General features: G+C 50.5%; 1 protein-coding gene across 7 annotated transcripts in view; it reads right to left on the reverse strand.

The window, feature by feature from the left end:
• Positions 1-25,078, reverse strand: part of PTPRU (protein tyrosine phosphatase receptor type U) — a 77,531-nt gene that overhangs the window by 19,399 nt on the left and 33,054 nt on the right. For 4 of the 7 annotated variants that reach the window (XM_036448012.2, XM_036448013.2, XM_045584942.1 and 1 more), the window contains exons 9-15: positions 21,195-21,304; positions 20,649-20,850; positions 20,019-20,121; positions 16,733-17,006; positions 15,718-15,754; positions 14,839-14,977; positions 8,614-8,771 (exon numbers count right to left, since the gene is read on the reverse strand). In XM_036448012.2, coding sequence (XP_036303905.1) covers positions 8,614-8,771; positions 14,839-14,977; positions 15,718-15,754; positions 16,733-17,006; positions 20,019-20,121; positions 20,649-20,850; positions 21,195-21,304 — 1,023 coding nt within the window. Of the gene's footprint in view, positions 1-8,613; positions 8,772-10,521; positions 10,552-14,838; positions 14,978-15,717; positions 15,755-16,732; positions 17,007-20,018; positions 20,122-20,648; positions 20,851-21,194; positions 21,305-25,078 lie in introns of all 7 variants that reach the window. The other 3 variants (XM_036448010.2, XM_036448008.2, XM_036448014.2) reach the window with 1 other exon arrangement.

Raw genomic sequence — 25,078 nt, forward strand, 5'->3', positions numbered from 1 at the left:
GGATGTCCCACCTGGCCCCTGAGAGCAGGTCCTGGGATTGAGAGAACAGCCCACTCAGTCCTCCCACCTTCAGACACTCCCGCACACTTACTTAACACTCCTTCCCCTCCTGGCCTGGGTAAGGGGTGGGGGACTCTAGGGCAGCGCCCCGAATTTCTCACAGCTGCTCTCTGCCCAGGTCTGAGCCGGCAGGGGAGAGTGAGGAACTCTCAGTGGGGCCTACGTGCCAGCCCCCACCCCTCACTCTGCCTTCACACATGCTGTCCCCTCTGCCTCCGCCACCCTTCCCCTCCTGTCTTTGCCCAGCAAACTCACACTCCTCCTTCAGACCTCAGCCACATGGTGCCTGGCCTCTAAGTTAAGGTGACCAGATGTCCCGCTTTTGGTGGGATAGTCCCGATTTTTACCAATTTGTCCCACCAAAAGCGGGACGTCTGGTCACCTTACTCGTCTAAGTCCTACTCAGGACTCACTGATAGAATGAATGAATGGCCACCAGACACACCCTGCACATCTCGACTTTCCCAAACACTAGGCCCTGTCCCTTCAAACCCAAAGACCGCCGGGCCCTGCTGGGGCCCCCCTTCCTGTGCTGGGTTTGAAGACTGGCTTTAGGGGCTCCCAGCAGAAAGGCCATTCCAAGACACGGGTCTCTTCTCTCACGAATCAAAGTCCTGAGCGGCTGTCATTCAATGTCTGAAAATAATTACTTCACATCTTTCGTCCAGATTTCTATCGATAGTTGCTTACAGCTGGAGGGCACGTCGAGTGTCAGTAAAGCCTTCGCGGCCAGATGCCCCAAACCCTTAATTTTACAGATGAGGAAACTAGAGTCCAAAGATGAGAGACTTGCCTAACGCAGCAGTTGCCAAAGTATGTTCCGGAAAATACTAGTCATGTCACATGACTAAGTGGTATTTATTCCATTAGAAGGTATTCCAAGAGAAGGAGGTATTCCAAGAGAAGGAGGAGGAGGAGGACAAAGACGGGTTCTATGTTTTTAGGAAATCTTTGAAATTCTGGTTTAAAAATAATAAGCAGGCCCTAACCAGACTGGCTCAGTGGATAGAGGGTCAGCCTTCAGACTGAAGGGTCCCAGGTTCGATTCCAGTCAAGGGCATGTACCTTGGTTGTGGGCACATCCCCAATAGGGGATGTGCAGGAGGCAGCTGGTCGATATTTCTAACTCTCTATCACTCTCCTTTCCTCTATGAAAAAAAAATTGATGAAATATATTTTTAAATATTGAATAATAAGCAGGGTTTTTTTCCTGTAAGACCTGTTAGGGCTTCCAACATGGTAGTGTGCATTTAAATCTCCAAGAGATGGCAGAAATAGCATGGTGAGAGCTTTTTTGTTTGTTTCAGGAAACACAGCGTAATGTGGCGATTAAGAGACAGGCTCTGGAGTCAGGCCCCAGATGGAACCCCAGCTCTGCAGCTGACCTTGGGGATGTTGCTTACTCTCTCTCTAAATGGTCATTTTCATGTGTCAAATGAAAAACAGAACCCTGCTCCTCTCCAGCCTGAGGGTGTAAATATTAAATAAGAGAATGTGCACAAAGCACACGGCCCCGTGCCGGGCACACAGTGAGCACCTGCTGGTGGCAGCCATTGACACAGGAGTCGTTTCCAGAAAAGGGAGGGACCCTTGAGTCTCCGGGAGCCGCAGCAGCTGGCGGACAAGAGGAGGTCTTCCTGTCTTAGTCCCTCTCCACTGCGGCATCTCCGTCCAGGACCTGACAATTCTAAACTGCGCTACAGCAGACACACAATGCAAAGCTTTCCAAACACAGGGTTTCTGCTGGCTCGAAGAACTCCAAGATGGGGCGGGTGGGGGGTGCGGGGGGGCGGGGGGTGGGGGGGAGAAGGAGAGGGGAGTGGTTCCTAGTGCTCTTTGTGAAAACCATGCCCACAGCTCTATGGAGGGCCCTCCAGGTAGAGAAAGGGGTAACGGAGGTGATGGGGAATCCAGCAGCTCATCCCAGAGACCCTGAAAGTCTGGCAGCCTGACGCAGCCTCACAAGGAGCATGGAGGAGGAGTGCGGATGGCCAGGGCCCAGAGGCTCTGAGGGGTTTCACAGGCGGATTTCAGAGACCACAGGGACACATCCCAATACTCTGGGAACATTCACAGCCAGGACAAAATGGGGGGATGAGGACAAATATGTGATACCTTAATCAATAAAGAAATTTAAAAAAAAAATTCACAGCCAGCCTGCCACTATTTGCTCAGAACGTTAAATCCCGATTTTAAAATGTGCATACTAAGGTTGCATCCAAATCAACATGGCTTTCTGTTCTAAACCCCCCCCCAAAAAAAATAAATAAATAAATAAATAAATAAATAAAAATCTGGCCTATACCGTGTGGGAGAGAAAAGAAGAAAGCAGAGGGAAGAGAGTGTGGGGCCGGGAGAAACAGAGAAGGCACTGAGACTCAACTCCGGTCTCCAGAAAACTCACTGAGTTCCCCTGCTGTCACCTCTTCACCCAGGTCCTGCATCCCACCATCAGTCCAATCTTACCCATCTCAACCGAAAACCTGGCCACCCCTGCCCAAAGGTGCATCTTCCCAAAACCCTGGCAGCACCCATAGTCCCCACCACCCACCTGGCGACTAGCCTGGTGCTGACTTCCCTGGCTCGATCCTGTCTCCCCAGCCCATCAATGAGTTTCCAGGGAGCAGAGCCCGGGTTTCCTACCTCTGTGGCTCTCAGCAGGACACAGCAGCAAGATGGGCACCCTATTACCCTACCCTTCCACTCTCCCCAATACCCACTGGAGTTTTCAGCCCGATCACACCTCTTGTGTTTTCCATAAAGATCATATGCCCGCCCCTGGGCATTTGCACATGCTGTTTCTCATCCACAAACACCCTTTCTTTCCCCTCTCTGCCTGGCTGAATCATACCCATTGCTCAAGGCCTAGCATGATACAGTAGAAACAGCAATTTGCAACTCAGAGAGACCTGCACTTAAATCCTGGCTAAGCCACTTCCTGGCTCTTTGGCCTGGACGAGTGACTGTGTCTCTTTGAGCTTCTGTTTCCTTGTTTGTAACACGAAGGGTTGATAACAGCTACCACGCACTGCGGTGGAAATGTAAGGAGGGAGACCACTAAGAGAACATGATGAAGAACTACATGTCAATGAATCTGAAAACCTGAATAAAATGGACAAATTGCCAGAAAAAATTTAACTTACTAAAAGTGGCTCGAAAAAGAAATAGAGAGCTTCAATAATACATTACTCCTTTAACTATGTTGAATTAAAAGTTTGTATTTTTCATAGAGAAAAGAACAGAAAGAGATTGTTTTACAGATGAATTCCATCAGACTTTCAAGGAGACCGTTATTCCGTTCTTCCATGAAAAGGAAAAAAGAAAAGAAACTTCAATGCATTTTATAAGACTAACAGAATTTTGATATCAGAAACCAAACAAAGGTAGTGTAATCCCATTCGGGAATACAGCTTTAAAATCCTGAATGCATTATAATGATACTGAGTCCAACAATACATACAGAATCTAATGCAGCATAGCCAGGTTGAACTTATCTCAAGACTCGAAGGTTACCTTAACGCTAGAAAAACTAAATGTCACTTGCCTCATTAACAATGTAAGGGGAAAAAATATGACAATAAGGCAGAAAAAGGATTTGGTTAGGTTTAATGCCCATTTAAAATAAAATGTCCTAGCAAACTAAAACTGAAGGAACTTTGTTAATCTGACACAACATTTCTACCAAAACCTATGGTCAGCGTCATTCTCGGTGTTTAATGTTAAAAGCACTCCTTTTAAAATCAGGAAAATGTGACAAGAATTCCAACTATTACTACTTCCATTTAACACAGTACGAGAGTTAAATGCCATTCAGAAAGACAAGGGGGAAAGGGGTGAGAAATAAAGAACAAATAGAACTGTCAATATTTACAGTTCTTATGATTGTACTCAGAAAAATCTTAGAATTAATGAAAAATTTTATCAAAAAATATGCATATAAGCCCTATTTATATACAGAAATCAACTACATTATCTATACAAGCAACAATCAGACATGCAATATTTTAAAAGTATACCGTTTGTACCGGGAAAACTGGGTAACCACAAACATAAGAATGAAGTTGGATCCTTATCTAACACCATATACAAAACTTCAGTCAAAATGGATCAAAGAACTAAATGTAAGACCTAAAACTTTATTATAAAACTCTTAAAAGAAAATATAGGGTGGTAATGATTTCTTGGCTGTGACACCAAAAAGCACAGGCAACAAAAGAAAAAGAAAAAAAAAAGGCAAATTGCACTTCATGAGAATTTAAAATGTTTGTGCATCAAAAGATACTATTCACAAAATAAAAAGGCAGCCCACAGAATGGGAGAAAACATATGCAAATCAGATATCTGGGAAGGAATTAATATCCAGACTATAGAGAGAGAATGTCTAAAACTCAACAACAACAACAAAACCTGATTCAAAATGGGCAAAGGGCTTGAACAGTCATTTCTCCAAAGAAGACGTACAAACGGCACATGCGCAACATCCGACATTAGGGACATGCAAATCAAAAGTGTGCAATCCTACACACTCTCCTTAGATGGTATTTATCTTTAAAAAAAAAAAAAAAAAAAAAAAAAAAAAAAGGAGAAAATACAAGTGCTGGTGAGAATGTGGAGAAACTAGAACCCTTGTACACTGTTAGTGGGAATATAAAATGGTACAGCCGCGTGGAAAATATGGCGGTTTCTCAAAAAAAAATTTAAACATAGAATTACTTTATGATCCAGCAATTCCACTTCTGGGTATAGATTTAAACAAACACACACACACACACACACACACACACACACACACACACACAAACTGAAAGCAAGGTCTCACAGATATCAATGTTCATAACAGTATTATTCACAATAGTTCAAATATGGAGGCAACCCAAGTGTCTACTGACTGAAAAATGGATTTTTAAAATGTGATTTCTATATACAATAGAATATTATTCAGCCTTTAAAAAGGGGGGTGGATTTTGAAAGATGCTACATGATGGAGAAACCTTGAGGACATTATGCTAAGTGAAAGAAGCCAGTCACAAAAACACAAACACTTATATGAGATAATAGAATAGTCAAAATCATAGAAAGAGGGTAGAATGGTGGCTGCTAGGGGCTGAGAAGAGAGGAGAAGGAGGAGTTATTATTGAAGGAGCACAGAATTTCAGTCTATAAGTGAAGAGAGCTATGAAGATGGATCATGGGATATTGCACAATACTGTGAATGAATTTAATACACTGCACTGTATACTTAAAAATGGCTAAGATGGTAAATTCAATGTTATGTGTGTTTTACTACACATGCACACAAAAAATGTATCATTTAAAATATAAAAAATATACGGGGTCTGGGGGTATACCTAACAAAAATGTATAAGATTTTATGGAGATAATATTGAAAGACATTCAGGACCTAAATAAATAGGGTGATATCCTATATAATAAAAGCCTAATATGCTAAGTGTCCAGTCGTCTGGTTGGCCATTCAACCAATCAAAATAAATATGCTAAGGCCACTCAACCACTCACTATGATGTGCACCAACCCCAGGGGGCAGACAGCTGACCTGTAAACCAGTCACTATGACATGCATTGACTACCCGGGGACAGACAGTTGACCTGTAGACCAGTCTCTATGACCTGCACTGACCACCAAGGGACAGATGCTTCAACCGGTAGGTTAGCTTGCTGCCGGGGTCTGGTGGATCAGGACTGAGCAAGATGGGCTGGTCACACTCTGGAGCCCTCCTGGGTCCCTCCCCAGCTGGCCAACCTCCTGCCTCCCTCCCAGGCCCCAATCGTGCACTGGTGGGGTCCCTCAGACTGGCCTGCATCCTCTCTGAAATCTGGCCTGAGAGACCCCCTGAGTGTATGAATTTTGTGCACCAGGCCTCTAGTATATCATATTCATAAATGAAAAGAATGTCATGTCAGTTTCCCCACACATTTATCTATAGATTCCATATAAATTCATCTAACAAAGTTTTCCAAAGAACTTGAAAAGATAATTATAAAATTTATAAGACAGAACGAGCACAAATATAGCCAAGACATTCCTGCTGAAGAACAAAGTCAGGAGGGCTTGATGTTTCAGATATCAAGATATATAACTACAGAAGTTAGAAAATGTGGTATTGGCACAGGAATCACCAAATTGGCCAATGGAAGAGAATAGGGAGCCAAAAAACAATCCACATATATATGGAAACGTGATATATGATAAGGGTGACATTGCAAATCAGTAGTGAAAGTATGAACTATAATACCTGATGCTGCAACAGTTGGTTCTCACCAATTAAAAAAAAAATCCATATTGCACACAAAAATCAATCACAAATAGATAAAGCTTTAAATGTGAAATGCAAATTATTAAATGTTTTAGCCTTGGTCAGTTTGGCTCAGTGGATGGAGTGTCAGCCCATGGACCAAAGGGTCTCGGGTTCAATTCTGGTCAAGGGCACATGGCTCCACTGCAAGCTCAATCCCCGGATCTCTGGGGCATGGGCAGGAGGCATCCAATCCATCTCTCTCTCACATCGATGTTCCTATCTCTCTGTCTCTCCCCATCCCTTCCACTCTCTCTAAAAATCAATGGGAAAATATATTTAAGTGAGGATTAACAACAATGAAAAAAAGTTATAGAAATAGTAAAAAAAAAAAAAAAAAAAAAAAAAAAAATGTCATGACCCTACATAAGGAAGAAATCTTTAAGATCTCCAAAAAGTAGAACTCTAAAAAGATGGATGAACTTGACTAAACTGAAATAAAAAGCTATTCATCCCAAGATACTATAAATAACCTGCAAAGATGAGTCACAGATTTAGAGAAGATATTTGCAATTCATAAGTCACAAATGATTATCATCCCAAATATATAAAGAACTTTTAAAAACCACTAAGAAAGTGACAGCAAATTAGGTAAAAGACATGAACAGGCATTTCATGGCATAAGGAACCTGAATGGCCAGTAATGATGTGAAAATATCTTCAACCTCATTAGTAATCAGAGAAATGCAAATTAAGCCTATAGAGAATCACCATGTTATAAGAGCCAGTTTGGCAAAAGTGAAGAAGGCTGGCAAATGTTGATCTTGATGTAAAAGCAAAGCAAACTCTCATGCACTGCTGCTGCCGGGAGCGAACACAGGCAGAGCCACTTTGGAAAACAATTTGGCGCTGTCTTATCGAGTGGAACGAGCACACACTCCATAACCCAGCAGTTCCAGCATCTCCCGTGCAGGTGCATCTGCAGATTCATCTCCGAGTGCTCACAGCAGCCTCGTTTGTAATAACAGGAAACTGGGAACAAAGCAAATGTCCACGGATGGCAGAATAGAGAAATAAATTGCAGTAGACTCAAACAATAGAAAACTACACATCAGAGAAAATAAATGAACGATAGCGAAACTTCCATCTGGGTCAATGTTAGAAACATGATGTGAAGTTGAAAAATAGAATGTATTTTTACGAAGCTCCAAAACAAGCATAATTCTACCATGCTCTGCTTGGGGATGCTTGCACATGAGATAAAACTACCCCCCAAATGGCAAGAAAGCTGTAAACACAAATTTCAAGGGAATAGTTACATGGAAGAGGGAGGTATGGGATGGGGGAGGGGCACCTATCTGATATTCTAATTCACCAGTGGTGTTCACTGGTGTTTGTCGTACTGTTATGACTTTAGGATCTTCATAAACATCACATATTTTCACATATTTCCTTTTGTACAGATCAGCACTGAACAGAATAAAGAGGTGTGCGATGAAGTGAGTTATGACAAGCCCCTAAGACAGTCTACTTGCATGCCAGGTGCAGCACTAATGATGTAAACACATCATCTCCTTTACAGCCCTACCAGCAGAGCATATGGGGAAGCAGACACCCAGAGAGGTTAAGCAAGTTGCCCAAGATCACACAGCTTCTGGGATCTGAGATGCAAACCCAGGTCTGTCTGACTTCAGAGTAATCCCTCTTCGCCACTGGTCTCCAGCTGCTCACACGGCAGGTGCTCCATGACACCAGGAGCCTGCTCTGGTCCTCTCTGGTCACACAGCTTCACTCACTCACTCACTCCTGAGTCCCTGAGGCACGTCCCACGATTAACCCATGACCTCACATTCCTCCTCTATGAGTCTGTGTATAAGACCATTTTCCCACCGAAACCAGTTTGGCTCAGTGGATAGAGCGTCGGTCTGCGGACTGGAAGGTCCCAGGTTCGATTCCGGTCAGGGGCATGTACATTGGTTGCGAACACATCCCCAGTGGGGAGTGTGCAGGAGGCAGCTGGTCGATGATTCTCACTCATCGATGTTTCTAACTCTCTATCCCTCTCCCTTCCTCTCTGTAAAAAGTCAATAAAATATATTTTATTTTAAAAAAAAAGACCATTTTTCCTAAAGCTCTTCCAGTGCAAAGGTCACACCTGTGCCTTCTCTGCATTTCCAGGGCCAGTGCGGGTACACAGCAGGAGCACAATAAATGCTTCAAGTCTGGTGGGGGGTATTACAGAAGTTGTCTGACGTGAGGAGCCCCAGAGCCACAGGAAGGGCCGGGAACGGGCACTCACCCCGGGGGCTGTAGCCGTGGGCGTCCATAAAGGAGAGGCCCAGCCGCTCGTCCTCCTGCAGGGTGCTCTGGTCCGTGAAGCTCCGGTCCACGGCGCCCATCATGTGCGTCTTCTCCTGGCGGTAGTTGACGGTGGCCTTGGTCATGTTCACCGGCTTCCTGCAGAGCGAGGTTGACGGGAGCCATGGGTGCTGAGCAGGACAGGACTGTGCCCAGAAGAGGACGAGGAGCCCAGCACTCACAGACCTTGAAGCCAGAGGCCATTCTAGAAGCATCTCTGGATGCTGAGGGGACTCTGCCTCCATCCTTCACTCAACAGAACCAGAGAGCTGCTGCCTCCCCCCAAAAAGGGACCGAGCAGGGACCCTCTCCTGGGGAGCTTTGCTGAGCGCAAGGGACAGAGCAGCCCTGGGAACCTGGCCCCAAGACCTAGGAAATGGGAGAAAAACTCACTCTGGGCTCATGTGGGTGATGCAGCAGACAGTCACCCCACCCCAAACTAGGAAGATGGCGGTTCCCACTCCAGCCCAGCATGCCCTTCTCTACCCACCTTCCACCTGCCCTGGGAGCTCCTTTCTCTCGTGTGAGGGGATGGACCATACCCCTCCTTCCTGGCAGAGGATCTGATTAGTGCTCAGCCCGAGTTCAGGAGTCCTCCCCTGGGCCCAGGATGGACTCCAACCAGGCTGCTTCTTACCCCCGAACTTCCGGGATGGGCACACCACCGGCCATCGAGACTTATAAAGAGACCCACATAGGGTCCATGTTCCCACCACTACCCACCAGTCCATCCAACTGCCAGAAGCAGCACAGGAGAAAGGCAAGAGGCCCCGTCCCTCCCGGAGGGCAGAGCTTCTGGAGAGGGCCCTGGGCAAGTGGCCCACCCTGTCCAGGCCTCCAGCCAGATGAGAAGGCAGTCTGGGTCTCAGGGAAGTCGGAGGAGAGTGGGGGTGGGCGGGGGGGAGGCAGGGGGCACAACTCCATGAACAAGGGGCCCAGCAACAGGCAATGGGGAAAGGACCTGGGACCCACGTGAGAAGAAGGGTGGAGGCCCAATCACAGGGGAGGCTCAAGACAAGAGAACCATTCACCTGCTCTGCCCTACAGCACACAGGATGTGGGGCAGAATTAAGAATGGATTTCAGGTAATGAAGGCTCGGGGACACTGGTTACTGTGGAGATGAAGAGGCCAATGAAGGGTCATCCCAGCAGGACAAATTCCAATCAGCCTGTCCTGGTTCAAGAGCTCCCAGGGCAGAGGGAGGACACAAGGACCTCTGGATGCCTCTTCTGCCAGGCGCCCGTCCTGTGCTAAGAAGATGGCTCTGTGTACACGCTGGGGACCAATGCTGCTGTGACTGAGGTAGGCACGGCCTGCTCAGCCTGGACCAGAGACGACTCTGTGGGCCAGCCCTCCTACTCCCCACCCGCAGGCTCTGGGCATCTGGCCACCCGGCAAAGAAGGGGCTCCTGGTGACCTGAGTGCCCTCTGCACCGTGTGGAGAGCTGCCAGTGTGGCACAGGCCTGCCCCCCACAGGCACACATGCTGTGGACCCAGGGCGGCCTGGGTGAGGACCTTCCTGACACAGACGGGGTGTGAGCAGCAGGAATGGCTCACAGACACAAGGGGCTGCCTCAGGGTGAAAGGTCACAGAGGCTCAGGGGGCATAAGTGACTAGCCAGGTGAGCCAGCAGAGCCAGGTCTGAACCTGAGACTCTGACTACAAAGCCAGTGCATGTGACCTCCACGTGAGGAGGTCAACACAGAGAAGAGAGTCAGACAGAGGAGGGAAGCTCAGCGGCAGAGGTGGCCGTGGAAAAGGGTGTGGGAGCCCAAGCCCCAGCTGAAGGGGATGGGGCAGGGGACCCCACGGTGGGGCCAGGGCCCAGGCCAGTGGAGCTACTTACGGGTAGTAGGAGTAGGCATAGTGGTCTCTCCTGGCAGCGTGCAAAGAGAAAAGCACAGTTGGGCCCAGGGTCCTTCCACAGGGCAGCGCCCAGCCAGCAGGGAGGAGCTGGGTGCTTTCCGGACTGTGGAGGGGGCTGGCCAGGCTCAATTATTTAGGACCAAAACCCAAGTCCCTTCCCTGGGCCTGCTACTCAGGTGTGAAGGGCTGGGGGAAGCGCCTGGGGGAAGCAGTGCTCTCGGTCACTCACACATGCGTACACAGAGAGAGATGTGCATACGTGCACACTCACACAGAGGCCTACACACTCAGGTGGATACACACTCACTGTACACACATAGAAACCCACAGACATACATGCACTCACAAATGCAGGCGTGGACTCATATGCACAGACACACATATTTAAACACACGACTGAGATATAGACACAGACACACTTTCACAAATACACACACATATGTGTACACGCACACACATGACATCCCCCACTCACACACTCAAGGTAACTATACTCACTTCTGCTGACAGCCCCCACCCTCAGTCCTAATCCCCCTCACACCTGCAGGCTCCCTGCCCTGAGGTGATGACAGTCCTTTGCATACACCTGTGACTCAGGGGGGAAGGTGGCTGGGGCAGGTGGAGAGGGGTCATGGGCAAACCCTGGGGGCCCCTTCACCCACTCAGGCTGCCCTGGGTGTGGGGTCCGTTAAAGGAACGAGGCCACCCTTCACAGGCACCCCAAGTACAGCTTGGGCCAAGAGCCCTGACATGACCACAGAGCACAGAGAGGAGGCAGAGCAGGTCTGATTCACAGCTGAGGAAGCTCAGTCTCAGACAGCCATGGACTTCCCAAGACTCTCTGGGGGTCTCTAGTGGAGTCCGGAGCGCGGTCAGGACCCTGGCCCCAGAGCTAGCTCTCCCCTGAGCCCATATCCAAGGGCCTCCATTCACCTGCCTCCACATCACCCCATCAGCAGAAACCCTTTCACAAGGAAATCCTGCAGAAGAGGGGAAGGGAAGGAGAGAGGAGGGTGGGAGCCTGAGGGCCAGCGAGGGCAGGAGCTTGGCTCCAGGTCACCGGGCATGTGTCATCCATCCTAGCAACAGAGGGGGAGGGTCCGTGGCCCTGTGGCTGGTGACAGAGGCCCTGAAGAAGGGGTTGGTAGAATAGCATTCTTCTGGTCTTCCTAAAAGGTCATTCCTTTGAAAGGGCCTTCCCTGACCACTCCCCCACAATCCCTCTCTGTGCCCCCAACCCTAAGGTTAAAAACTGGGACTGTCCCGCCAAAAGCGGGACGTCTGGTCACCTTACCCAACCCAGGCACCCCGTTCGTTTCACAATTACAATTTCCTCATTATTGTAATTATCCATGTGTGCTTCTTCTAATTTAATGCAAGGCTCCCCACGAACTGCAAAGCAGAGGAGGATCCTGCCCACAGCTGGATCCCCGCGGCCCAGAACAGTGTCCAGCACATTACAACCCCTCGATAAATAACTCATTGAATGAGAAATCAATAAATAAGGGAAACTACAGCATTTCCACCTCCAGGAGCTACCATTCCTCCTCTAAACAAGTCATGGCTATAATCCCCCCACCCCACCTTCCACCCCTGGGGCTGTTGTGAGATTTAGGCATCAGGAAGCACGTCCTTGGCTCTTCCCTGGGGATGCACAGCCCACCTGCCAGAACTTTCTCTGACCTCACAGAGCGCTCCATCGGCGGGGAAGATGAACATGGAGTAAAACAATGCAAGTAAATAAATGAAAATGTGCAAGGAAAGTGCTGCAAAGGGAAGGGGGAGCGGCTCTAGAGGCAGAGCAAGGGGATCTGACGCAGCCTGAGCTCTGGGGTCTGGGGTCTGGGGTCTGGGGTCTGGGGTCTGGGGTAGGCACTGGAGTCCCGGGGCAGATTCCGCCAGTCTCACTGTCCACACAGGCAGGACAGGCTGGAGCATCTGACACTTCTTCCCAGCTGGTCCTGACTGTCCCCCATAATCCCCTGCCCCCAATGACCTCCTTCTTCCAACAAGAGTACACACAGGGCAATAACTGAGTAACTGCCCTCCCACAGCAACCTCCTAATCTGTCCGTGGCATTTGTACCCCAAGTTGATCTGAATACCCCCATCCCTGACAAAATTGCTCTGACACTTGACACCCCACAGTACAGACTGGAGGACCCCTGAGGAGCACAGTGCACCCTGAAGGCCAGGTAGAATTGGGGGAGGGGTGTTGGGGGGTGGGGTAATGACATGCTATAGAATGGGACTGAATGGCTTTTAGAGGAAAGGAGGATCCTGGCAGCTTCTGGGGTTGCCTTAAGGGCTTATGGGGTGGCAGCTGCACAAACTGAGGGTTTCCTAGTGAGGCCTGGCAGCATCTCTGGCTCACTGTCTCCTGGACCCAGTGACATCCCCACTTTGCCCATCCTCCCTCCTTGAAGGTAGATGTTTTAGGGCTTCAAATACCACATGCAACCCCCTAATATCTGACCCCTCCTTTACACCCCTCTCTCCATCTGTCCCACTCCCCAGCCCCCCAGAGTGAACTCCCAAGCCCCCTGCTGGGGAGAAGCATAGAGACTTGCCACTTACTGCATGGACTGTGCCAGTGTGGTGAGACCTTCACATCCCTGCCCATGAGCTGGGGCTCAGGCTTTGTAGTCGGGCCTGTGTTCAAATCAGACCCTGCCGCGTATCAGTCAAGTGACATGGGCGGGTCACTCAGTTACAATCTCCTCATCATGAAAAGGGAGTGAGACCCTCTTCATAAGTCTGGATCCAAGAAGGAAATGTTCTCTAATGCATCCGGAACCAGAGCGGGCCTGGCACACAGTAGGTACTCAATAACTAACGTGATATTTGAGATGCTCCTGGCACACAGTAACTACTAAACAAATGATGCTTTAAAAATGTTTTGTATCTCGAAGCTATGTGGATAGCAGGCCCCGGAAAACCAGGCCTAATGCCCTGCCCAGGCCACCCCAGACCCTAACGCCAACACCCCACTGCTGGCATGTCCTACCCCAGACTCTCTGGAAGAATCTCTCTAGGCTGGTGCCTGGGCCTCAGGCAAGGGGACCCTGGCCAATTCCCCCTCATCTCCCTGGATCCCGCTTATCGGCTTCTGGCAGCCCAGAGACCCGGCGCCAACTCACCCATGTGTGCCCAGCCTGGCAGCAGCTAGGGCTGCAGGAGCCAGAGTCCCGGTGGAGAGCCGGTGGAGTGGGCTCTGCCTCTGGTTCCCCGGATGACCTTGGGCAGGTTCATGACCCCTCTGGGCCTGAGCACCTCTATTTCTCAATTAAGACGCATGCATAACAGTGTCCTGGGGCTGCCCGGTGGGGGCTGAGGGAGGAGGGGAGCAGTCTCAGAAGCCCCCATCTGGCTCCAGAGAGAGACTCGGCTTCAGCGGCTCCTCGGACTGGGCTCCCAGGGGAGGTTTATTTGATGTTCTGAAAACAGGTTCTGTTGTTTTAAAAAGATTTAAGACCCACTCGACTGGATGTCCTTGAACTGCCCGGCATCTCACTTTCTAGGCTCCGAGCCTCTGCAATTCTAAATCCTGAGATTCTCAGAACCCTAAATCCTGGGTGGTGAAACTCTCAAACTCCATGTTTCTAAGTTCTGAATTCTAAGATGTGCTGGGATTCATGCTGCTCCCTGCCAAGCGCACCGGACACACAGCCCTCACAAATAAGAGGCTGCACCTCGGAGGCCTGTAGAAGGGTAGGGGCCATGGGGAGATCTTCTCTGAGTCACAGGCCCAAGCAGATTCCTTGGGGAGCAATATAGCAGGGTCCAAGGCAAGCTGAGCCCAAGGAGAGTGAGGCTCGGGGTCCTTGGACTGAAGGGGAATGAGCACCACCCCCACTGCTCAAGGTCAATACCACGACCCTGTAGTCAGGGCAGACAAGTCGGCAGAAGGTCTGCAGGGGGCTGGGGATTCAAAATCATGTCATCCCCACACTTTCCGCACTTGAACAGCCCGGCAGGCACAGGGGGACGGTGCCCGCTTCCAGCGCAGCTCCTTGGCAGCAGGCACTGCTTTCCTGGAGAGTGGCACCTGGCACCAGCCAGACCCAGGCTCCAGCCAAGCTGCTTAGGGGCAGCTCCGTTTGCAGAGTCTCTGACTTCCCACCACCTGGCATGGTCCATCCACAGGCCTGATGCCTAGGCTGGCAGCCCTCCACACACCCGCCAGGCGGCTGCCCTGCCAGCTCCAGCCCTACCAGTCTCCAGCCATGCCTCCTCTGTGCCCTCCAGGCCTCAGAGGGGAAGGAGCCACGGGTGGGCCAGGGCGCAGCCTCACTCACCCCTTGCGGATGATGATGATGATGGCCCCCAAGAGGAGGATGAGGACGGCAAGTCCCCCAGCACAGATGCCCAAGATGAGCCCCATCTCCTCTGACCTCTGGGACACCTCCAGGGGGCGCTTGCTTTCCTTGCAGGCAGCTGGGGAGAGCAAAGCAGGACAAAAGGATCAGAGGGGACACAGGGACCACCTACCCCTTGGTCTGAGCCACAAGGAATGCACCGGGCTGCACACACACACATGCACAGAGACAAGTGCCTCTCCTCCATGGGTCTCCTCACCGCCCCTCACACCTTCTGCATCCCCGTGTCAGAGGCTTTACCCGCACTGCTCCCCTATCAGGAATAGCTCCCATCTCCTCTCTGCCTTCTCCAGTCCCCCCATCCTTCAGGGAATGGGGGTTGGAGGATGCCTGGGACCCTCAGACCCACCTTCTGGCCCTCCTGGGAGGTGATGGGAGGAGATAATTATGTACCTACAGTGTGATTAGGGCATCTCAGGATGGGGAATCAACCACACTTCCGGTTTGGGAGCAGAGACAGTCCCTACACAGGAGGGCCCACCCTGTCCCCACCACAGGAAAAGGAGTTCTTATTTGCCCTGGCACAGCTAGTGCCCAGCACCCATCACTCCCATGGCCCAACCATAATAGGTGCCCATCCTCAGGCCTGTCCCAAGCCCTTACCAAGGCCCCTTCTGTGACCATGAGGAGAGAGGGGAGGGAGGGGGTTATCTCTGCTGCCCTTGGGCCAAGAAGGAAAATGTTTCCTGACCCCAGAGAGGCAGGCCGAACCACCCCCCTTTGCTCCCACAGCCCTGGTGCTCAGGGTCCAGCACCCAAAGGCCAGCAAGTGAGGAACCCGCCAGCAGGAGGACTCACCTTTCCTGGCGATGCGGATGCAGTTCAGCCGGGTCTCCTGGAGGCACAGATGGGGGTCTCAGCACTTCGGAAGCCCAGGCCTGACCCTCCCCAGGAAGAAGCCTCGGACACGTGTCCTGGGCCTGGTCAGGGCTTGTCTGGTGTGGACTGTAACTAAAGACCCCCATCGGGCAGGAGGGCCTGCGGGAACTAGGAGGGAAGAGGCCTGCACATGGGGCGATGCCTTAAGGAAGGCACTGGGCACAGGGAAAGAAAGGGGGCGGAGCCTCCAGAATTGGGCGGGGGCCTAGGTCCAGGGATCTGGTTGGAAGGGCTAGGCCTGGGAAGGAGAGGTCAGGGAGGGAGGGGCCTGGAGAAGAGCAGGGCTTCAAAGAGGAGGCGGGTTCTAGGCCTCAAGGTCTGGTGAAAGCAGGAACCCGAGAAGGACCCCTCTGGGGAGAGAGGCGCCCAGATTGAAGACCAGGGCTCAGGGAGGGGACAGGAACCAGTCTGGGGCTTAGAAAAAAAGGAGTATGGTGCCAAAACCGGTTTGGCTCAGTGGATAGAGCGTCGGCCTGCGGACTGAAAGGTCCCAGGTTCGATTCCTGTCATAGTTGCGGCTACATCCCTGGTAGGGGGTGTGCGAGAGGCAGCTGATCGATGTTTCTCTCTCATCGATGTTTCTCTCTATCCCTTTCTCTTCCGCTCTGTAAAAAAATCAATAAAATATATATATTTTTTTTTAAAGGAGTATGGTGTGAGGGAAAGGCTCTGAAGAAGGTAGTGCTGGAGTTGCAGAGCCTGGGGTCAGAAGGGTGGGCGGGGCTCGAGGAAGGGCGGGCTTATGAGGAGGGCGGGCACCGGGAGGAGGGGTTTGGGAGAGGGCGGGGCTCAGAGGAGGGCAGGGGCCAATAGAGGGGCGGGGATCAGGAGAAGGGGCGGGGCCCGGAGGGGTCTCCGGCCTCGGTGGCCACCTGCTCTTAGGTGTTCCCAGTCTGCCCCCCAACGACCCCACCCGGACCCGGACTGCCCTCACCCCCTTCAGGTGGCTCGCTGCCTGGAAGTAGATGAGGTAAGCCTTCCTGGGCTCCAGCGGCGGGTTCCAGAAGCCGCGGTAGGTCTGGTTGTCGCCCACGGTGAAGGGCATGGCCTCGGGCAGGCTGCTGGCCGCCAGCTCGGCCCCGAAGTAGTGCACCAGGCCGCGGGCCAGCGCCGCGTCGAAGGTCAGCGGCACCGGGAAGCAGTCCTGGCCGCCCGGCTCCCGCCGCAGCCTCCGCGGCCGCTCCTCCTGCACGATCACCTGGTACACGCTGGAGGGAGAGGGGAGAGCAAGGTGATGGGGCTAGGTCGGGGGGGAGAGAGCCATCTGTGGCCCAATGGCATTGGCTTTGGGGTCAGGCCCAGCTTGGAGCTAATCTCGGCTCTGCCTCTTGCTACCCAGGCAAATCATTTTTAAAAAATATATATTCTTGATTTTTTTTTTTTTTTTACAGAGAGGGACAGAGAGTTAAAAACATCGATAAGAGAGAATCATCGATCTGCTGCCTCCTGCATAGCCCCTACTGGGGATGTGCCCGCAACCAAGGTACATGCCCTTGACCGGAATCAAACCTGGGACCTTTCAGTCTGCAGACTGACTCTCTAGCCACTGAGCCAAACCGGTTTCGGCTGGGCAAATTGTTTAAACCCCCACCCCCGCTTCAATGTCATCCTCTGTAGAATGGGAGTTATCACAGGCCTGTTCCATGAGGAAGATGTGAGGAAGGAGGCAAGTCTAGCAAGCAGCCCAACGCCTGTCAGCTGTCATTACTGTGATGAAGGCTGAACGTGGGCTCTGCTCAGGTAAGCCAAGCCCGAAAGCCCCAGCCAGAGTCCTCAAAGAGTCTTCCAGAGCCTGCCACAGATCGGGGGAAACCGGAACCATGGCCTCAGCCTCCACAGGCATCACCATGAGCTCCCTTCTGAGCCTCTGAAACTAGAGATGCATTCATTCATTCAGGAAATGTTCACTGAGCTCAGACAATGGGCCCTGGGCTAGGCACTTGGGGAGCTAATCTTCCTGGAAGTGAGTTCCTGTTGGGGAGACTGTCCCTGAGCAAGCAAGCAAGGACACACTAACCCTACGTCCCAAATACCCTCCCCACCAGAGGCCGCCCGGCATTTATAGCTCTGAGCCTGACGCCTCACGGTCCTAATGGCTGGTAATGCTCCCTGGTCTGTATTCCCTCTGACTTGTGTCTCCTGGTTCCGGCTTGTGTGTTTCTTTTTGTTTATATCGCTTCACTGAATGGCCTTTTGCTGTGAGCTCCTCCACATCCGCTGTGGAACAAAGCCCAGAGCAACTAAATGAATGCTGACAAATTTAAATATTTCCAGTCACAGCCTTGATCACGTCTTGGCATGTGACACCCCGTCCTGACAGCCTGCGCCCCGGGGAGGAGAAACGCCTTTGCCTTGCTCTCCAGCTGTTTCTTCTGAGCCTCCAAGTTGTGGGGGGAATCACCCCAACATCCTGGGATTTGGGCCACACAGGGTCACTCCCTGTCGCTAGCGCGTTGCAAATACCAGCCCAGGCCCCTCTCGACCCCCATCGCCAGGCTGAATTCAGGCCTCGCCTCGCCCTGAGTCCCACCAGGAGACGATGATAATCGGCGTTAGCCATGAAAAAGTACAGCTTGACCTGGCATGATCCCAATTATGCAGATAAGGAAAGGGAGCGTAGAGAGGTGAAGGGACATACCCAATGTTGCACAGCCATCGTACCTCTCCCTTCTCCACCACCATCCCCCCCTCTGCCCAGCCTCTTCATCAGCTCCCAGAGGGATGCTGAGCAGGCAGCTCCCAGGAGCCCTCCAAGGACAAGGAAAATAGGAGGTTTCCCAATTCCTCTGAGACTCCTGTAAAGTGCAAAATGCCCCTCAGATGCCCTGACGTTTCTCTGGGTCTCCCCCGAAGGTCTGGGAATCAACCTCTGACAGGCTTTGCCGTGGCCAATATGGGGGAGGCAAAGCAGGAGAAAAGAGCGGAGGGTAGAGTGGAAGAGTGAGGGGTGTCACGGGTACCTGAGCAACTCACTGCCTTCTTGACAGGGCTCGCCATGCCCCACCCCTGCCCGAAGACACGCTGTCACCCTGTCCACGTGCATGGACCTTTGTGGAAGGAGGAGATGGACCAGAGGGGTGGGGAGGCGCTGTGACTTCAAGGAAAGGTACCGGCTTTGCAGACAGTCCTGGGGTAGAACCCCAGCTCGCTCTCTCACCAGCTGTGTGGCTTTGGGGGCAAGTCCTTTAGGCTCTGAGCCTGTCTCCTAAGGTGTAATATAAGATACTAGTACTCCTTCACAGAATGCCATGAGGATATACATAGACACGGAGTGGCCAGATTATTATGATCTCTGAACACTTAATAATCTGGCCACTCAGAGAAAGAAAGAGAAAGAGAAAGAGAGAGAGAGAGAGAGAGAGAGAGAGAGAGAGAGACCCTGTGCATGAATTTGTGCATGGGTGGGGTCCAGCCAGCCTGCCAGGGGGAGGAGACAAGGGTGGTTGGCCAGCCTGCCTGCTGGTTGAACTCCTGGTCAAGGGGACAATTTGCATATTAGCCTTTTATTATATAGGCTATACACTGAGTGGCCAGATTATTATGCGTTCAGAGATCACAATAATCTGGCCACTCAGTGTATGTCCGTGCAAGTAAAGTCCCTAGCATGGTGTCTGGCTGGCAGTGAGTATGTGCACATAACCCCACAAAACCCTCAACCTCTCACCTACACACACTCTCTCACATCCACACCATGCATCGCATATACACATGTCTTTCTCTCACACGCCTTCTCCCCAGCAAAGGCAGCCACCATGGCACCAGCAGCCCAGCCTCTTCTGGGGGAAGGAAATGGAGAAGCCACTCCAGAGAGATGGCGCTATCCAGCTGGCTGCCCAGCCTCCTAGAAAGCCCATCCCTGCGTCTCCCTGGGAAGAACCCTCCAGGAAATAAGCCGAGAAGAAAGAAGGCCCCAGAGTTCACTGCTCCAAGGTGTCTGAGGGGAGGCCTTCTGGAGAAGCCTGGACAGTCACCTCTCCAGGCTGGACACTGTCCAGAGAGCTCATGACAATGACCGCCAGACTCCCATGGCCTCAGAGGGGCGTGGCAACAGGCATTCTGCCTGCCCGTGACCACAGAACATCCTCTTCCAGACGCACTGAACTAGGAGTGGGAGATTGAGGAGGCCCAGGGTGAGCTGGCCTGTGTGGGGGCTCTGGGCCAGAGCAGGGGCCTCCTCCCTCCGGCCCTGACCTCCCACCCCTCCGTCCAGGCTCTCCCACCTGATGGGCGCACCGCGGCCCTGGGCAGGCCTCAGCAGCACGGTGATGGTGTTCTCAGACTCCCCCAGGGGCGACGGCATGTCGGCATAGTCAAAGCTGGGAGCTGGGGAAGGGGACAGGAACGTAAGCACCACCTTCCTGGACCCCTGTCCTTAGATCTCTTCCCCCTCAGCCTTGGGCTCCTGGTTCTCTCTCACTTGAGCTTCCTTGACCCCTGACCTCAGCCCTCTGATTCCACTAACCACTGTCTCCTAAGCCCTCTGACTTCATTCTCCCTGACCTCAAACCCTAAATCACATGTGTCAAACACAAGGCCCTCGGGCCAAATCCGTCCCGCCAGGCCTTGCAATGTGGCCCGCACCGCGCTGTCATCACTGCACTCCGCTGCGTTTCCATCACAATGACAGTTTATGACTGTTCAGTAAACCATTCGGCCCGCGATTTAGGCTGGATTTTAGATTTTGGCCCCTTCTCTGATTGAGTTCGACACCCCTACCCTAAATGGTTCATTTCTCTCAGCAGGAGCCCACTCTAACCACCTCCAGGAGGTCCCCCGCACCCCTCGGGGCCCACGGAACCCCAGAATTCTGAGTCCCCTCCAAAGGGGCCAGGCCACGGGCCGGAGCTGACCTGAGATGTTGGTGGTGATCTCGGTCAGCGCCGCCTGACCGAAGCCTTTGCCGGTGCGGGCTCGCACGGAGAAGAGGTAGGTGGTGCCCGGGTGCAGGTTGGAGAAGACGTGGTAGGTTTCATTGCGGAGTTTGGAGATGGTACGTCGTGGGCCTGGCACGTTCACCACCGGGTCTGACGACTCGATGCTCTGGTAGCTGATCTGGGGCAGGATGGGCAGGTGGGCAGGTGGGCAGGTGGGCAGGCACAGGAATAGGGAAGGGCATCACTGGCCCCACAGCCTCGCACCCTTCCTGGTTCAGGTGAGCTCGGGATAAGGCTGGGCCAAGGGAGAGGCTCAGTGGGACTGTGCCTGCCCCTTCGCCCAGGCCTCTGGGCACCTTCTCCTCTCCTGTCTTCCGGTCCCTTGTCTCTGTAACCCACAAGCTCTGATCACAGCTGAAGGAACCTCAATGATTACTTTCATCCCCCCACCCTGCACTTCCCTCTCCAAGCTGGATGCCGCCTTCCACCAGGGGCCCTCACTATAATGGGGTCCAAACTCACCTCATACTGAGTGATGAGGCCATTGGGTTCCTGCGGCTCCTCCCACTTGAGGAAGATCATGTCCTCCAGTGGAGTGAAGGTCAGGGACTCGGCTGCAATCCCACCAGGCACTGCGAGGGAAAGAGCATGGGCAGGGGGAAGCTGACTGCATAGCCAGATACCTGAACTCATCCAGCCTTACCATTTCCCCTAACTGGTATGCTCGGATTACTCAGCCTCTCTGGGTCCTCGGTTTCCTCATCAGTGAAATGGGGTGATGATAACTCCTCTTTCACCAAAATTAAATGATGCGACATACCTACTGCAATTTCCTATGGTTCACCCCATTCCTGAGTACTCAAAAAGGGGTAGCTGGCATTGTCATAACTGTGCAGGTTGCATTCAGCTGAGAAGAATGTTTGAATGGTCCTATTTGGACCCAGTTAAGTGGCTTTCAGAAAACACAAACATTTGCCAGAGAAATGAAAGCAACTGCATTAGTGGCGGAATTGTGGATAGAGATATATTCTTGTCTGAAATTTTCTAATTACACAAACAATACGTTCAATGTAGAAAATCAAAAGGAGCATGAAGAAAATTAATGGCACCTACAGTCCCATTAGCCAAAGAATAATACAGTTAGCATTTCAGCATAAACCCTTTGGGGCACGGTTTTGTTTTGTTTTGTCTGCTCTTGTTCACATGTATCATCTTAACAGCAGTCACAGGAATTTCTCCTAGGAAGAGGATGGTCTTTGTTTGGAAAAACACCTGAACAAACCACTGTGGGGAAGCTGGGTCCAAGGGCAGGGGAAGCAGAAACCAGGACAACAATCAATGAGAGCCACAGTGCTGTGTGTGAAAATGAGCGGTTGCCAAGGCAACACCCCCCCCCCCCCGCCAAAAGGATACAACGGCAAAAGACAATTCCAAGTGTTGGTGAGGATGCAGAGCAACGGGAATTTTCACACAACTGCTTGTGCGAGTGTACACTGATGCAAGCACTTGGGGAAGCTGGATCTAGCTACCTATGATGGACACAGCCATCAGAAATGTGTAAATCTACTCCGAAAAAAATCTACAAGAATTTTCCTTTACAGCACAATTTAAAATAGCTGAACCCTGGAAACAACTGAGGCGCCCAACAAGAGTAAATAGGATAAGTAAAGGTGGTATCTGCACAGAACCGTCTATTCAACGATGAGAATAAGTTCAATAGAACTGTACGTGCAACATGGCTGAATCTCTCAAGCAAAAGGTTGAGAGAAAGAAGCCAGTCTTTTTACAGCGTATAAAACGAATACACACTGTATGATTCCATTGATATGAAATTCCAGAACCAAGCAGACTTTAATCAATGGCATTACAGGTCAGGTTGATGGTTACTCTTGGGAGGTTGTGGTGGGGAGGGGCTCCCAGGAGCCGGGGATGCTATTTCTTGGTCTGGGTGTGTGTTATCCTGATGTGTCCAGTCTGTGAGAACTCACTGAGCTGACCTCTTGATAGAGGCATACGTCCTAGAAGTATTATAGTAATACTTACATGAAAAGCATAAAATGTTAAATATCAAGCAGTTACTGGAGGGAGGGGAAGGAGAGGGGCAGAGAAAGAAGGAAGAAGGCCGAGCAGCCCCACTGAGGCCTGGTCAGAATGGGGTGATGCCACAACAATATACTTTGGGCGAGAGAGAAGAGCAGAGGTCAAAAGATTTTAAGAACAGAGTAATCTGATGTTGAACTTGAGAGGTTTTGCAGGGTAGCAGAGTATGGCACCCCGAAATAGGCCACTTTGGCATAAAGATTATTTGGAGCTGAGTTGAGAGGGGACTTGAGGAGAAACAGATACAGCAGGTCCTTGAATAATGTCTTTTCATTCAATATGGTTCATTATAATGCTGATCAGAAAAAAATGATCGATTCCTGGCCGGGTCACTGTCTTTGTGGAGTTTGTTCTCCCCACGTCCTTGTGGGTTTTCTCTGGGTAGTCCAGTGTCTTCCCATGTCCCCAAGATGTGTGTGTGTGAGGTGAGTGCTGTGTCTGAATGATCCCAGTGAGTGCATGTGATATGCCTTGTGATGGAAGGGCGTCCTGTCCAGGATGGGGTCCTGACTTGGGCTCTGAGTTCCAGCTCCCTCAATCGTGAACTGGAATAAGTGGGTTGAAAAATAATTATCTTACTTGTTTTTAACCATTTTTTTAATGTGTGTATAGCTGACATTTACTTGAATGTTTAACATTAGTAGTGTTTGAGGTCATTAACCAGAAATATGCCACAGAAATTTAAACTTGGTTTATATCAATTAAGCCTCTGGTAAAATTGATTGTGTTATAGGTAGTTTCACTTAAAGTCACAGTTTCCAAGAACTTATCAACGATGTTAAGTAAGGACTCTACAAGGAAAGTTCTCCACCCTCCCCTATTTGCCTAAAATCGTGGTCGGCAAGCAACATGCGGCTCTTTGGCCCCTTGAGTCTGGCTCTTCCACAAAATACCATGGCCTGGGCGAGTCTATTTTGAAGAAGTGGCGTTAGAAGAAGTTTAAGTTTAAAAAATGTGGCTCTCAAAAGAAATTTCAATCGTTGTACTGCTGATATTTGGCTCTGTGGACTAATGAGTTTGCCGGCCACTGGCCTAAAAGAAGGACATAAATTTGTAAAGCTTCCCTTTACAAATTTATGTAAAGGGAATTATTCCTCTTCCCCTCTCTTCCCAGAAGGAAAGCAGTTAATCAGTGGACAACTCTAGACTAGAAGAATCTACACTAACTTTACTAACTAGCTCTTATCTAGCCTCCCTGTATTTTTGCCTTCGCATAATTTGCTGGTCCTAAAAAGGTCCTTTGTCTTGTCACTTCTCTAAAAATTCATTGCTCTTTTGTTAAGATGCCATATAAGCCCAAGTTCTAACCACCCCTTTGAGTTACTCATCACTGAGCACTCACTCCCACATGTATGTGCAAGGCACATGGTAATAAACTCCAGTGTTCCCTTGTTAATCTGTCTTTTCTCAGTCCAATTTAGAGGGCCCCAGCCAATGAAACTATGTGGGAAGAAAAAAAAAGTTCAGTTTTTCCTTCTCTACATTTGCTGGAAACACTGGCTGAGTCAATTCACCTCTCTGAGCCTTAGTGTCCTCAGCTTCAAAATGAGATAATGATAGACCCTCCTCCTAGGATGGTTGTGAAATTTAAGATAATGTGTGCATAGTACGTGAGACAGCAGCTAATAGGAAATAGGCCCTACAAAATATTAGGTATGATTTTGTTTTAATAATACAGTTCACCTCCTAAGAGAGAAGACACATTACCAATATCAGGAATGAAAAGGGAGATATCACATAGACCTTGCAGACATCAAATAAATGTAATAAGAGAATATAATAATCAACGTATAACATAAATTTGACAATTTAGGTAAAATGAACAAATACTTTAAAACATAGTACACCAAAACTAATATTAAAAAAAATATCTGAATATTCCAAAATCTATTTTTAAAATTAAAACTGTGTCCCTGGCCAGTTTGGCTCAGTGGATAGAGCGTCTGCCCATGGACTGAAGGGTCCCATGCTCCATTCTGGTCAAGAGCATGTGCCTCAGTTGCAGGCTCAGTCCCCTGCCCTGGTTGGGGCTGGTGTGGGAAGCAACCAATCAAGGTGTCTCTCTCTCACACCCGTATTTCTGTCTGTCTCTACCCCTCCCTTCCATTCTCTCTAAAAATCAATGGAAAAATATCCTCGGGTGAGGATTAACAAACAAATAAACTAACAAAAAACTGTTATGTGGAAACACGGCCACAAAGAAAACTCCAGTGGCTTCGGTGATGAATTCTTCCAAACATTTAAGAAAGAAATTATACCAGCTAACCCAAAGGCTTCCAGAGAATAAATATTAACTATTGTGACTT

The sequence above is a fragment of the Pipistrellus kuhlii genome, unplaced genomic scaffold, assembly GCF_014108245.1.
Source record: "Pipistrellus kuhlii isolate mPipKuh1 unplaced genomic scaffold, mPipKuh1.p scaffold_m20_p_2, whole genome shotgun sequence".
Classification (NCBI taxonomy): Eukaryota; Metazoa; Chordata; class Mammalia; order Chiroptera; family Vespertilionidae; genus Pipistrellus; species Pipistrellus kuhlii.